This window comes from Theropithecus gelada, chromosome 7b (assembly GCF_003255815.1).
Source record: "Theropithecus gelada isolate Dixy chromosome 7b, Tgel_1.0, whole genome shotgun sequence".
Taxonomy (NCBI): domain Eukaryota; kingdom Metazoa; phylum Chordata; class Mammalia; order Primates; family Cercopithecidae; genus Theropithecus; species Theropithecus gelada.
The window spans coordinates 10,636,961-10,650,793 of NC_037675.1; the positions used below are offsets into that span (position 1 = coordinate 10,636,961).

At 47.6% G+C, this 13,833-nt stretch overlaps 1 protein-coding gene across 2 annotated transcripts in view; it reads left to right on the forward strand.

Annotated features, from left to right (window-relative positions):
* Nucleotides 1-13,833, forward strand: part of SLCO3A1 (solute carrier organic anion transporter family member 3A1) — a 319,450-nt gene that overhangs the window by 253,840 nt on the left and 51,777 nt on the right. For both annotated transcript variants that reach the window (XM_025392175.1, XM_025392174.1), the window contains exon 4: nt 663-926. In XM_025392175.1, the coding sequence (XP_025247960.1) occupies nt 663-926 (264 nt within the window). The remainder of the gene's footprint in view (nt 1-662; nt 927-13,833) is intronic.

Genomic DNA, 13,833 nt, shown 5'->3' on the forward strand with positions numbered 1-13,833 from the left:
AGCATTTTATGTCTGGTGTGGTCATTTAATCTTCCCACTAAGTACTACCATCATCATAGATGTTATACAGATCAGTAAACTGAGGCATAGAGAGTTCAAACCACTGGCCTAGGATCACACAGAGAGCAAGGGGTAGGACTTCAACCCAGGCAGCCTGGCTTCAGAGGCCATGCTGTAAAACCTTATTGTGTGCCTCCCCTGACGAGCTGTGAACCTAATTTAAGACACTGAGTGGGGCTTTGAGTGGGATCTCATATGAGCTGCTTTTTGGAAGCCAAGAGTGAATATACCTGATGAAAATCTACCTCTGAACAATAAACACTCCCTTGTGTTTCTTTGAGCACACCTTGGCAGCTCTGCCAAGCCAGTCAGTTTTAACCTAAATTCAGAGAATGTCTGGCTTCTCACTGTTTTTGTTTAGACTGACGTAAACACAGGGTAGACAAGAAAATTAAGGAGGGAATGTGATCAGCCTTCGGCTTTGAGAGAAACAGAACTGCTGATGTGCAACAATAGGCTTCGTAGCCTGGCAGCCACTGTTCCCAACCCCAGGTCATTTCTAGAGCCTTTGCCCTCTCTATTCAACTGAGTCAGATTCTCAGTAAAATCCCCAGTGGTGCAGCCTTCTTTTCTCCACTAAGCTGTGCTCTTTCCATTTGCAGGTAACCTGGACATCACTCCGGATGACCCCCGCTGGATCGGAGCCTGGTGGGGTGGCTTTCTGCTCTGCGGTGCCTTACTCTTCTTCTCTTCCCTCTTGATGTTTGGGTTTCCACAGTCCCTGCCCCCGCACTCAGACCCCGCCATGGAAAGCGAGCAGGCCATGCTCCCCGAAAGAGAATACGAGAGGCCCAAGCCCAGCAACGGGGTCCTGAGGCACCCCCTGGAGCCAGACAGCAGTGCCTCCTGTTTCCAGCAGCTGAGAGGTAAAGGTGGCCTCATCTGCCTCTGCTCAGAACAGTAGGGGGATTGGGATGGGGGTGATGAGTGAAGGGGTAGCACCCAGGACTGGGGTGCTTGGGGACTTGGTGGAGGCAGAATAATATTGGCCTGCATGGCTGGCCTCTACCAGCCAGGTACTTAACTTATTCCCGAGAAGTAAATAACCTGACTTGCTTAATAAAAACAAAAATGAAGTAGCTACCATTTGTTAAAGGGACCCAGTGGTTAATATAGGACCTGACATTTAATAAACGTAAATGTCTTTAGAAGGAAGCAAAATATTCTGTGGAGCTTTTTTGAATTCTTTCAGGCCACCTATAAGCCCCTGGAAGCAATAAAGGACTTTTGAAGTTGGCTTCCTTTGCCAGATATCAGCATTCTTTAAAAAGCCACCTCCAGCCTGGCGCGGTGGCTCACGCCTATAATCCCAGCCCTTTGGGAAGCCAAGGCAGGTGGATCACTTGAGGTCAGGAGTTTGAGACTAGCCTGCCCACCCTGGTGAAACGCCATCTCTACTAAAATACAAAAATTAGCCGGGCTTGGTGGCATGTGCCTGTAATCCCAGCTACTCGGGAGGCTGAGGCAGGAGAATCACCTAGTCCTGGGTTCAAGCTCACCAGAGGTTGCAGTGAGCTGAGATTGCACCACTACACCCCAGCCTGGGTGACAGAGCGAGACTCCATCTCTAAATAAATAAATAAAGCCAACTCCAAAGTACATTTCTGTAGATTCACTTTGTCCTTTCATTGCCTCCACTAAAGATGAGAGGTGTTTTCCTGAAGAAAGAAATATTAACCCAGTCTTAATGACACAGTCACACTTTAGAATGCAGCAAAGCTCTTGCTATCATTTTTTAAAGAAAAATGTGCAACTTTTCTGAAAAAATGGTGAAGCACAAACAGTGATGCAGAATGAGAATGAGAGCCCCTCCCCCACCCCCCAAGTTGTTTCCATCTTCAGCACAATCCTTTAAAGATGAGGAAAATGACGAGGAGCTGAATGTAGCCTGGCAGTCTCAGAAGTTGCTCAGCGACCATCAGGCGAGGTATGTGTGGGGTTCCTTAATGCACACGACTCCTTACTCAGCTCCCCTGAAGTCCTGCTGGATTTTAGAAATGAGTGGGCTCATGCAGCCAGGAGCAAGGTCAGGCACTACTTCCCAGGGAAGCTGGGATGCAGAAGGGAGATGGCCAGTCCCCTCTGTGCAGAAATGAGGCACTCAGCCGGATCAGACTTCCGCAGTGGCACATGCAGTCCTCCTGTGCTTTAGACATTTCCTAGCAGTCAAAGTCTGTTTACTAAACTTCTGTGTAACAATGTGTGCCTTCTATGGAGATGCTAGACATTCATGGAGAGAAGCTTGAACTGCTTTGTGCTCAGCCCCCTGTTCTGTTCCTCACCAGCCCTGCAATCATTAACTCCCCCCTGCTTCTTTTCCACGAATGTAAAACTGTAATAACACAATTCCTCACTGCCAGTGCTGTCTCGAAAATGAAAGCACTGCTGCAGAAGACTGTCTGTTAATCGTACCTGTTAGTCCATGAGGAATCTGAAGAACTTGTGTTATTTCTGAAGAGAGACAATTTTAATATCCTAATGTTATGTCTGGCCCCGTGTTCCACAATGGTTTCTACCAATGCTGTAATTTGGAATCATCCATAAAATTTAAGTTCCAGAATGCACTGGTAGATGAGAAGGCCAGCCAATCTGTGTCCTCTAAGGTTGCCTTGGCTTGGAATGCCCCCATCCCCATGCATGTGTGCTTAATAAAATAGGCTCACTTCCAGCAGCCCCCAGGCAAGGAAGGTGCCTGCGACTCCCCTAGTAGCAGGAGAGTGATGCCTGCGACTCCCCTAATAGAACAGCCATCCATAGAAAGTGTCCTGGTAACTAGACCCCTAGGAATAAATTGGGCAGGTATGACCATGAGTGTGGCTTTCAAAGGACATCCTGGCCTTGGGCGACTACAGCATTTCCAAGTCGCTCCCCACCTCAGAATAATGACCCTGTTTCCCAAGGGCTCTGATTGTAAAAACTGCACTAGTAATCACTTATCTTTCATCTCTGGGAATAAAAAGATGAAAAAGATATAATGGTGCCATCAGAGAACTCACCATCCCACGTAGGATCAGGCCTGTAAGTCAGCAAAGGCAGCCCAGTGTTTTGAGAACCGCAATAACAAGCAATACAGGTGGTTACAGAAATGCAGCAAAGAGACAGAGAGAAGCCCACCGCTCCTAGGCCATGAGTTGCGGGTGAGGGAAGGGTCAGCGGCAGAGCTGAGCCGAGTCTTGAGGCCTACCATGGCTTCAGCATTCTTGGGTCATGATGCAGTTGCTCATTAACTCATTTGTTTTATCCATTGGTAGTTACTGAGACCCTACTAGATGCTGAGCACAGCCAAGACTAAAGCGATTTATATTCTGGAGCTTATATTCTCCTAGGTTGCAATAGGCAAAGTCAAAGCAATGACAAGATAAGCAGGCACTCTGGGTGAGCTGCCGTTGTGCTGACAAGTACACAGCCAGGTAGACGAGTCTGGGACCTACGAGGCCATATTGATTACAAATTGTAACCTGTATACACACAGGCTTCACTTCTGATGGTTAATGATTTTAATTTAGAATTAACAATTCCCAGAAGCAATTGGTCCATAATGGACTAACATGATGTCCCAACAGGAAAGGAAGAAAGTGTTTCTACAAGACTCCTTAAGAGCCAAAATACAGTGAAGTGAGCTATTATGCTAATAAACACATTTTATACGTGCCAGTGCATGAAGTGGGGCCACAGTCATTTATATGATTTATTTCTCCATGTGAGACACATGTTTTTGCTATATGAGCTTTTCCACCAAAAGCACCATGCAGTGCTCCCTGGCATTCCAAAACCCTTCATCCAGTTTGCATCCTGGGAAACCCACGCTTCAAATGCAGTGCTATACATGCAGTGTGTTACATTTGTGGATGTAAATAAGCTGAACAGCATTGCATGTATACATAGAATTGACATTGCTCCTAAAACCTCTATGTTGCAATTTCTCATCCATTTTGTCTGAGCTTGCAAATGGGTTTCTTCTTTGGCCATCAATCTGTGTCCCCTGCTGTGCTCTGCAGACAGCAAAGGCCCCTGAGAAGAGCTGGCATTGTGCTGAGAAGAGCTGGCATTACACCAAGAAGAGCCCTTCCAGCCCCTTTTCTCTGGAACTTAGAAAGTCTTCCCCTGCTCCTGGGAGAAAATGGGGCTCTCTGCTTTGAGGCAGACCCACCTAGGTTAAAATCCAGCCCAGTCACTTCTTTTTTTTTTTTCTTTTGAGACGGAGTTTCGCTCTGCCGCCCAGGCTGGAGTGCAGTGGCCGGATCTCAGCTCACTGGAAGCTCCGCCTCCCAGGTTTATGCCATTCTCCTGCCTCAGCCTCCTGAGCAGCTGGGACTACAGGCGCCTGCCACCACGTCCGGCTAATTTTTTTTTTTATGTGTTTAGTAGAGACGGGGTTTCACCGTGTTAGCCAGGAGGGTCTTGATCTCCGGACCTCGTGATCTGCCCATCTCAGCCTCCCAAAGTGCTGGGATTACAGGCTTGAGCCACTGCGCCCGGCCTGCTCAGTCACTTCTTAATCATGCAGGCTTGGCCACATCACTTAACTCCTCTCAGCTTTCACATGTGGTGTCTGGTTTAGTCTTTACCAAAACTGTGTAAGGTCAGTATCACTGTTTATTCCTGTCTCTAGATGAGGAAACCAAGCTCTGGTGATATGGGGGTTAGAGTCTGTGGTTCGATTTTCAGAGCATTCCCCTATAAAGAGCAGGCTTCAGACATCTGCTTCCAACAGTCAGCCATCAGTTGGGTTTGCAACCCTTATCCAAAGCTGAGAGACGGAAAGCCCAGAGTCTTGCTCCAGGTCAGCCTGGAAGTCCCCATCTTATAGCAACAGCCCCATAACCATCTTACCATGCAGAAAGCAGATGAACAAATACTTGGGTTTGTTACACTCCAGTATGTCCCCGATATGGGGGCCTGCCAAGCCAAGGCACATTTTTACTTCTCAGCTGTGCCACCAAATAACTTTTCCTTTAAGACGTGGCTCTGGCTCTGCTCCTCCCTGATCTTGCATTTTGGATGGCCTGTTTTTTACACACCTCACGTTCATCCTCTTGTGTCCTCTCCTCCCCTTTCCTACTTGGTAAGCTGTGTGTGGACAAGGCTGCACCTAGTGTGCTGAATCTAGCAAATGCTCAGAGTTTGCAGAATTGCTTGTGAGAGGCTACACCTGGAGGGAAGAAGTTCAGGGACTGTAATAGACAAATGTACAGTATCACCATCAGATAGTGTATTAAATATCACCTCCACAGTTTTGTGCTTCATTGTAAGTTGTCTCCGGCGTCTCTTGCCCTGAGAGGCCTTGATGGACGTGACAAGGGTCTCTTCTGCAGCCGCATGTCCATGTGCCTTCTCCCTCCAGCTCTGTACATCTCCTGGAATGCATCAGGCAATCTCTTGTTTGCTGCTATTTCTCCCTGGAATGCCCTTCTTTCTTCAGTTCACTTCTGGGCTGGACTCTGTTCTCACCTCCCCAGGAAGCCCCCCAAAGCCCCTCTGTGTACATGCCCCTGTGTACCCGGTACTGGGTTAGCTGCGTTCCTCTGAGGTCCCCAGAATCCCTGCAGAGCACCTGTGAACACATTACCATGGCAGTCTCTCTGCTTGTCTGTGTCTGCCCAAAGATTATGCATTTTCCAGGGATGAAGCTGTAGTTCATCTGTTCATTTCCAATGCACAGAACAGTGCATAGCATGTAGGTGATACTGGTTGAATGAAGTAATAAGTGAATACTTTCTTGCCAGCCTGCATGTATGTATAGACGGGGACACATGCACAAATAGCAGGTAATGATTTTTTTGTGCACTGTTATATTTCATCCCTGTACCTTAGGAGGCATTGGTACCACTTACCAATAAGGAAAGTGAGGCTTGTAAATAGAAAGGAAAGGCATTTGAACCCGGGCGAAGGCTCCAGTGTCTGTCTTTTTAACCATGGCATTATGCTGCCACTTCTGACAGTAAACGGACACTCTCTTAAAGAATAAGTGGCGTCAGCAGGTGCTAACTGACTTCTTAGCAGAGTGTACTAAAACTCCAGCTGCTGGCTGCAACAGCACAGATGTACCCTAAAATGATGGGTCTTCCAGACACAGCTGCAGCCTAAGAGGAAGGGAAGAACCAACTCCCTGCGAGCATTGACCTGTCCTGACCCTCTGCCAGGTTTTCTAGCTGGGATGAGTGTAATCGCACCAGAGGTTTAAAATCCAAAGGGAGAGTCCTGCCTTTGATCACTGAAAGAGCAGGGCAATCAAAAGCTGAGCACTCTTGTCTCTGAGCGCTTCACACTGACTGCCAAGTGGTCTCTTCCTGTCCCAGAAAAGATAGCAGGTGCCAGCAGGTGCCGGCTGAGTAGGCAGGGCTGGGGCCTCAGGCTCAGAGTCTTTAAAGCCACCACCCAAATCTAGGAGATGAGTTATGATTTCCAGAGCTCTTGCATCAACCTCCCATTTGGCCCCCACAGGTGGCTGATGGGGTGGTTATGTTGCTAACCTCTGTCCTGATCCCTGAGTGATGTTAAACCAGGTACTCAGATTCCCGTGGCTGGGCTGGACCTAGTTTTCCAGACTCCATAATCCTGTGTTCTCTCCCCTGTTTCCTGTAAGGGTTCACTGAATTGTTAATAAACTGCTGAAAGAAAAGAAAGGGAATCAGGCTGGGGCCCATGTAACAAAGCCCTTCCTGTGTCTGAGAAACTTACACTTCTGCAGCCTGCTCCCCCTCCAAAAGAGGCCATGCAGAACCCAAGCTCTAGAGAAGGTTCGAGGAGCTGAGCTCCTCCTGGGTCCTTGTTACCTCCCCTCCCCTCCAGCAATGCAGTCCATCACGGAGTTCAGCCGATTTTGCCACCCAAATCTCTCTGCAGCCTGCTCTTGATCTCTGTTGATCTGAGGGTCCTTGTTAACATTTATAAGGTAACACTCCACACTCCAGCATGCCCTGGGCCCTCCAGGCTGTTGTCCACTCTGTGATCTCTTCAGAACACATCTGATCAAGTTGCTGCCTCTTGCTTTAAGGGATGGAGGCAAAGTCCTTCCATGATCACTGAGTCCCTCCAAACCCTTCTCATGCCAGTCATGCCCTGTTCCCTCCACGCCCACCTCACTGGCCTCTTTTTAGTTCTCCTTATACCCCAGGCTCCTTTCCTCCTAGGACTCTGCATTTGTTCCCTCTACTGGAATTCTGATTTCATCTTCAGACATCAGCTCATGTGTCATTACTTAGGAACATCTTCCCCACCCGGTGGTACCCCTTCCAAGGCACATCATAATTTTCCTTTATGCGCGTGAATAATTTTCCTTTATTCACTTACCCTCTACGTTTCATGAAAGCAGGGACTGCAATTGTTTTTGCTCATGTCCTGGTACACAGCAGAGGCTCAGTGCCTGCTATTTGATAGGGGAGGGAGTAAATGGATTGCTGCTTTCCCTAAAGCTCCCCTGTCTCCTACTTCCCACTCAGGGTTTTGGCCTGTGTTTGACCAATCCATGGACGTAGACTTGGCAAGAGCTTCAGGTGTTCTGAGTGCCACCACCGGCCCACACGTGACTACCTGTGTTGGAGAGGATCTGCTCCTGGCACCCTGGCTGCTGAATGGTAGAGGATGTGCCAGCCCTGGAGCCAAAACTGACTTGCCCTGGGGACTTTGGGCTTCATGTTGTCAGTTACCCATCTTCTGGCAGGTGCTTTACATCTTGGTCAGGGAGCACATTCACCCCGCCCCACCACTGTGCTTCTCACAGTTCAGCAGGAGCCACAGATTTGCCTGGCCACAGGACCCAGCTCATGCCTCTCCACAGCTCATGCCTGGCCACAGGACCCACCTCATGCTTCTGCACCTTGGCCTTCTCCATCCATTACCATCTAGCTGTCAGTTTCTGCTACATTTTTCTTAATTAAAACCCTGTGCCTTTCAGCATAATGTTATGAGGAACCTGGTGATCTGAGAGTCCTTGTTCTGCCAGCTAACCAGCTGAGCATTTTTTTAAATCATGCACTGTGTCCTCAGAACCATGTTCTTCCTGTGTGTGGATTTCCCGTTAAACTTTTTCTTTCCTGATTCCATGGTGAAGGAGACCATCTGCCCTCCCAAATGCTTGGATCCTGTGCCAGGCTGTGATTTACATTCTGCCATGTCACAGGAGTTGTTTTTATAGGTCCCCACAGACCAGACTGGTCACTGGCTTAAGTTCTCATCAATACTGATTAATAGGGGACCTGCTGTGGACAGCACGGGAGGGATAGGTCCATAGATAAGCTACAGCTGTACTTCTCAAGTTATTTCAGCAAAGCTCCTGAGACAAACTATGTGAGGGTGCCTAGCATGATGCCTGGCACTTTGTTGATATTCCTGGAGCGTGTGTTGAGTGAAAGAATGAAGGAAATAATTAGAAGGCAGCGTTTCCCAATTAGGGTCCCTTGAGATGCTCAGGGAAAAACAAATCAGCAACAGCAATAACAGGATAGGGAAATGGTTAGATGGCCAAATAACTTTGGGAACCTGTGTGCCGTTTGACCCTCTCTGAGATTCATACTCCTCAGACATGTGACTCAGAACTGTTTTATTCACATTAACTCTGTGGCCACTTGGCTAATGCTTCCAGGATACAGGGTAGAAAGTGGAAAGGCTCACAGGAGGTTCAAATGCATGAACTGAGGACCAGAGAGAGGGGACTTGGAGATACTAGCTTAAAGACTGTAGCATTTCACCCCAATCTGGAAGGATGAGCAGGATCCCCATGGATGGAGAGAGAAGAACTTTGGGATGGGGGACAGGGATAAGCAGAGACACATGGACAGGAATGCCCAAGACATTGTTGGGAGCTAGACATCTGGTTTTAGAAAAGGTCATGCTAGGAGGCAGACTAGGGGCCGCTTCCTCACCAGCAGTTCCTGGTACCTGAAGCTGCTCGTGGAGGCTTTCGTGAAATTATGAATGAGTTATTGAAAGCCTTAGCATTGCCCTTCTGAAGTATCTGGACTTTATCTGAGGAGCCCTTGTTTCCAACCAGGAGTTTGAGTCGGCATCTGTGGAGTTTCTTGAACCACCCGGTGTGTGGGCCACAGCCCAGGAATTCTGATTCCGTGGGTAGAGAAGAGGTCCAAGCATCTGGATGTTTTCAAAGCCCCCTAGATGATTCTATGTGAACTCCTAATTGCAAATGAATGCCAGAAGCAATGGGGGTTCATTGAGTGGCCTCCTCTGGGGGCCAACAGGTCAGAGCTGGTCCTTCTGCATTTGTACAGGCACGGGACATGTAATGGCAGGGGACTCACTCAACGAATAAGCTTGGGACACTGTAGACACTGTGATCCTCATGGAGATTCATAAGTGATATATTAGCACATGAAGGCTCTGAGAAGGCCTGCTGTAAACTCAACACTTGAGGCAATAACATCAGGAACTCTAGGCTTAAAGATGGGCATTTATGTCCATCAGGTATTTCACCCCCACTGTTTCTTTGTGAATGTCAGTATTTCTCTTTCCAGACTTTCCAGGGTGAATGCCCCCATTGTTAGAGTTTTCATGAATGCCAAATGCAGTCAGCCTTGCTGCCACGGAGGTGGGCCAACACTCTCTCAGAGAAGGTTCTTAGGGGCTGGCCAGGAGCAGTGAAAGCGGCTGTTTGCTTACAAAAAGACTATTCCCTTAGTCCTTTTCTCTCTGCTACCTCTGACCTGGAAAGACACCATGTTGAGTCTGAATAAGACGTTGCTACCTCCCAGGCTCCTTTCTTCATCTCTGTGATCCTGAGTGGAGCCTGCGCTTTTCTGACTTCACACTCCAGAGGGACAGAAATGACTGGGGTGACGCCAATTTGGAGCTGCAGCTTGCAGGAAGCTAACTGGGCCTCTGCAGACACTTGCTTCATGCTTTAAACTTTCTAATGGGCAGCCACACGATTCTTTTTCTCTTGGGCCTTCTTGGTGGGGTTATGAAGCATTGGTGACTTGAAAGGAATCAATAGAATTGATGGGGGAGTTATCCCAGCCAGCCCGCACCCAGCCAACATTGGGATTTCATTCTAAACGCTCATTTCTGGTGCTGATCATTTCTTATTTGTTCACTCAAGCCACGAGCTTTTCTGTGCAAAGTTAGCACTACTCTCTGCCTCTTATCTCCAGAGGATGGTCAAAAGGAAACCCGGTAGCTGCTTCTTTCAAACCTGCAATGAGAAGGTGCTAGGAAGCGCTCCCCTGGGGTCCTCAATAGCCCAGGGCAGAGGTTAGGAGGCAACTTCATCCAAATCAGTGAAACCACATTGGGTCTGAACCTGGAGCCGGAGGCTGCCCCATCTGGGGCCAGTGTGTGGCAGGCACTTACTTTTAGAAGACTCCCAGACGCTGCAGGCCTCCTCTCCCACCTGGGCTTTCCTCCACCCCTACACAAGGGAATGGCTTAGATACCTCCAGAATCAACAGTGTAAATGAAGAAGAGACCGACATTCTGGATTTCTGGCCCCATAGGCCAGGGGTTTGAGTCAGCATCACCTGGGGAGTTTCTTGAACCATCCTGTGTGTGGGCCACAGCCCAGGAATTCTGATTCTGTGGGTAAAGAAGGGGTCCAAGCATCTGGATGTTTTCAAAGCCCCCTAGATGATTCTATGTGAACTCCCAATTGCACATGAATGCCAGAAGCCATGGAGGTTCTTTGACCTCCTCTGGGGGCAACAGGTCAGAGCTGGTCCTCCTGCATCTGTGCAGGCAGGGGACATGTATTGGCAGGGGAGTGACTTACCAAATAAGTTCACCCTGATTGTAGAAGCTAGAGTCTAAATGTGTTTCCACCCGGACAGTGAACCTGTGGAATGTCACTAATGGTTTGTTCATAAGTTTGTTTATGTTGCCTCAAAGTTTCTTAAGAGGCTGTAACAGTTAACCCTTCAAAGCTCTGCGATTCATTCCTTCATTTTTAAATTTATTTATTAGATTCTTTAAGACACCTTGAGTTTGTTAAGCGTCTGCTCTTACTGGGCGTGGTGCTCACATCTAATGACGGAGCTACTCCATCCTTGCTCCCAGGTGGCTTCTGGCTTGTGAGAAGAGAAGGACTCAGGCAAGGGCATCCAGTGGGGGACTTAAGCCTGCACGGGGCACATAAGCAACCAACTCGGTGGTTGCTAAACTTTGATGCTATTCCATGACACTATTTTTCCTAGGAGTCACCACACCTTGGATTCACACCTGTACTTCCATCACAGTATTTTTCTACATCTTTATTATTTCTTCCTCTTTCCCTTTTAAGTTATGATTTGAAGACTGTCATTTATCTCATCTAAGCTCTCCCTGCCTCTCTGTTCTCTCTTTCCTGTGGGTCTCATGTGTTGGGAAGCTCCTCATGGCAACTCAACATTCAGAGAAACTACTCTTACAGATTCAGGTCCCCACAAAATACCTGAATGTTAAGAATGTGGACTTTGGAGCTCAGGCTGACCTTAGTTCAAATCCACTCTCCCTCACCTCCCAGCTCTGGATTCTTGGGCAAGGTGGAATTTACAGCCTCTCAATGAAGCCTTGGTTTTCTCATGTCGGGAATGATGATGTTAAGACGACCTGCTATTGTAACGGTTGTGAGAATTAAATGAAAAGCCCTTAGCACAGTGCCCCATCAAACACTGGTAACCGAAAAAGCATTGGCTACCATTGTAATTACTGAGCAGTTGCATGCATTACCTTCATCTCCCCTTCTTGGGAGCCCTGACAGTGGTGTGTTGACAGCAATGTTATCAAAGGAAAAGAAAGTCAAGGCCAACTTCAGTAGAGAGATTAAAAGCAGAAATACACCGAGAGTCCAGCAGGTACACTGAGCCCCACAGTAACCACTGCGTGGGGCACCTTCAATTCCAGGGAATTGGACATGGAAACCAAGGCCATGGACAAGTACATTGTTTCCTGACCTGGCCTGCTGCCTGGCCCTCAGAGGTGGGAGCTGCCTGGCCCTCAGAGGTGGGAGCTCTTCTGGACCACAGAGATGGCCCGGGAACTAAGCCCAGCCTACCTTCTCCATGGCTGTGGCTGCCCCACCCCGTGCTCTTTCCCTTCTCTGCTAGCTCACCAAGCAGCACACACAGATACATCTGCAGCAAACCGTGTATCCCCATGGCTCCGAGGAACACTACACATGACGAGGAGCCTCAGGGTTTCCTCCCTGACTTAACCATGAATCACTTCTTTTATATTAATTATGATTCATACTGAGCTCACACCCGTGTGCCAGAGACACTGGGCCACATGCTTTACACACTTGGGTCTCATTTCATCTTTATAGCAGTCTGTGGGATGGAGTTCTGTGCTCCAGTCACTTCCACATCTACTAAAGCCTTGAAGCCAGAATTCAAATCCCCATTACCTGACTCCTTAGACCAGGTTCTTAGCCATTATTTTATACAACCTCATTCAGCAAAACCTTTTCTACAGTACAAGCCTCCTCTTTCAGCTCTATAAGTCTTTCTTCCTTTTATTAATATTTCTCCCTCCCTCTCTTTCCGAGTTCTCTTCCCACAAAAAAAAAAAAAAAAAAAAAAAGGACTAAGTCCCAGATACATCCCCGAATGCTAGATCTGGTCATTTTCCCCAACCTAAGTAGAAATGTTTTATTATTATTATTGCTATTACTATCAGTATTTCTTAGAATTAAGCTGCACCTTTGACTACCGGGAGTAGCCTGCATGCTTAATCTTCAAACCAGGAGCAGCTCAGAAGCCAGACCAGAATAGCATACTGGTTACAAGCACATGCCGTGGCAGCAGGTACCAGAGTTTGAGTTTCTGCTGTGCTGCTCTAACCATGGGACCCCTCTCTGCCTCAGTTTTTTCATCTGTAAATGGGGGATTTAATAGTCCCAAGATCACAGGTTTGATATGAGCAGGTATGTAAGCATTTAGAACTGCATTTTTGCACAAAGGAAATGCTCTGTCAACATTAGTTTTCATGACTCCTCTAAAATCTGTCTTTCTCCATCCTGAAGGACCTATAAGTTTCCAAGAACCCTTAATCCTACAGGAATCTCTTTTGAAGACTAGTAGTAGAAAACCTGTTTTCCCTAGAGACCGCTCTCCTGCCGCTCTTTCCAATTTTGTTCATCTTGCTGGTGACGGTACCAGGCTCCTAATGAGAGTTGAAAAGGTTTCTCCAGCTGGTGAGGCTGCATAATTCAAGCCAGCCTACCTCCCACCTCCAGCTCCCAAGTTCTGAGGCTAAATCGGTAGGTGGGGGGTACATGGCTAAGAGAGTCTGTAGATGTTTAATGGCCTGGTGTGGCCTTGGTTCACCAGTTTCTGTTTGCCTGGGTCACCCCATTAGCTGCCACCTCCTTAAAAAGTCAGAATTTTATAGGCTTAACAATCTATTTGAATGAAAAAGCTTGAAACACAGGGTTGGCCCTAGGACCAAGCTAATTAATAGCCCTTCTCAAACTGGGGTTTTGGAAGGTAGGCTGAGCCTTTGTAAAGCAATCATCTTTTGAGGGTACTACAAGTGATTGCAACAAAAACTGGGGATGGGAGGAAGAACCTGGAAGGAAATAGCGAACCCAAGAGGAAACTGTCATTTCTGGAGGCAAATTGCCTTGGTAGAGGGGAAAAAAAAAAGAATGTTCTTCATGCAAGTAAGGCCCACTGAGGCTTCCTCAAGTCAAATGATTCAGTCATATCATTCTCAAACCTAATGATTTTTCACATCTAATTCAAGGAGAAATTAGTTATTGGATATTAAGACAAAAGCAGGCAGTCTCCTATCTTGACAAGGAATCCTTCCCACTGAAGTGGAATTATCTCCAGAATAATTAAATTG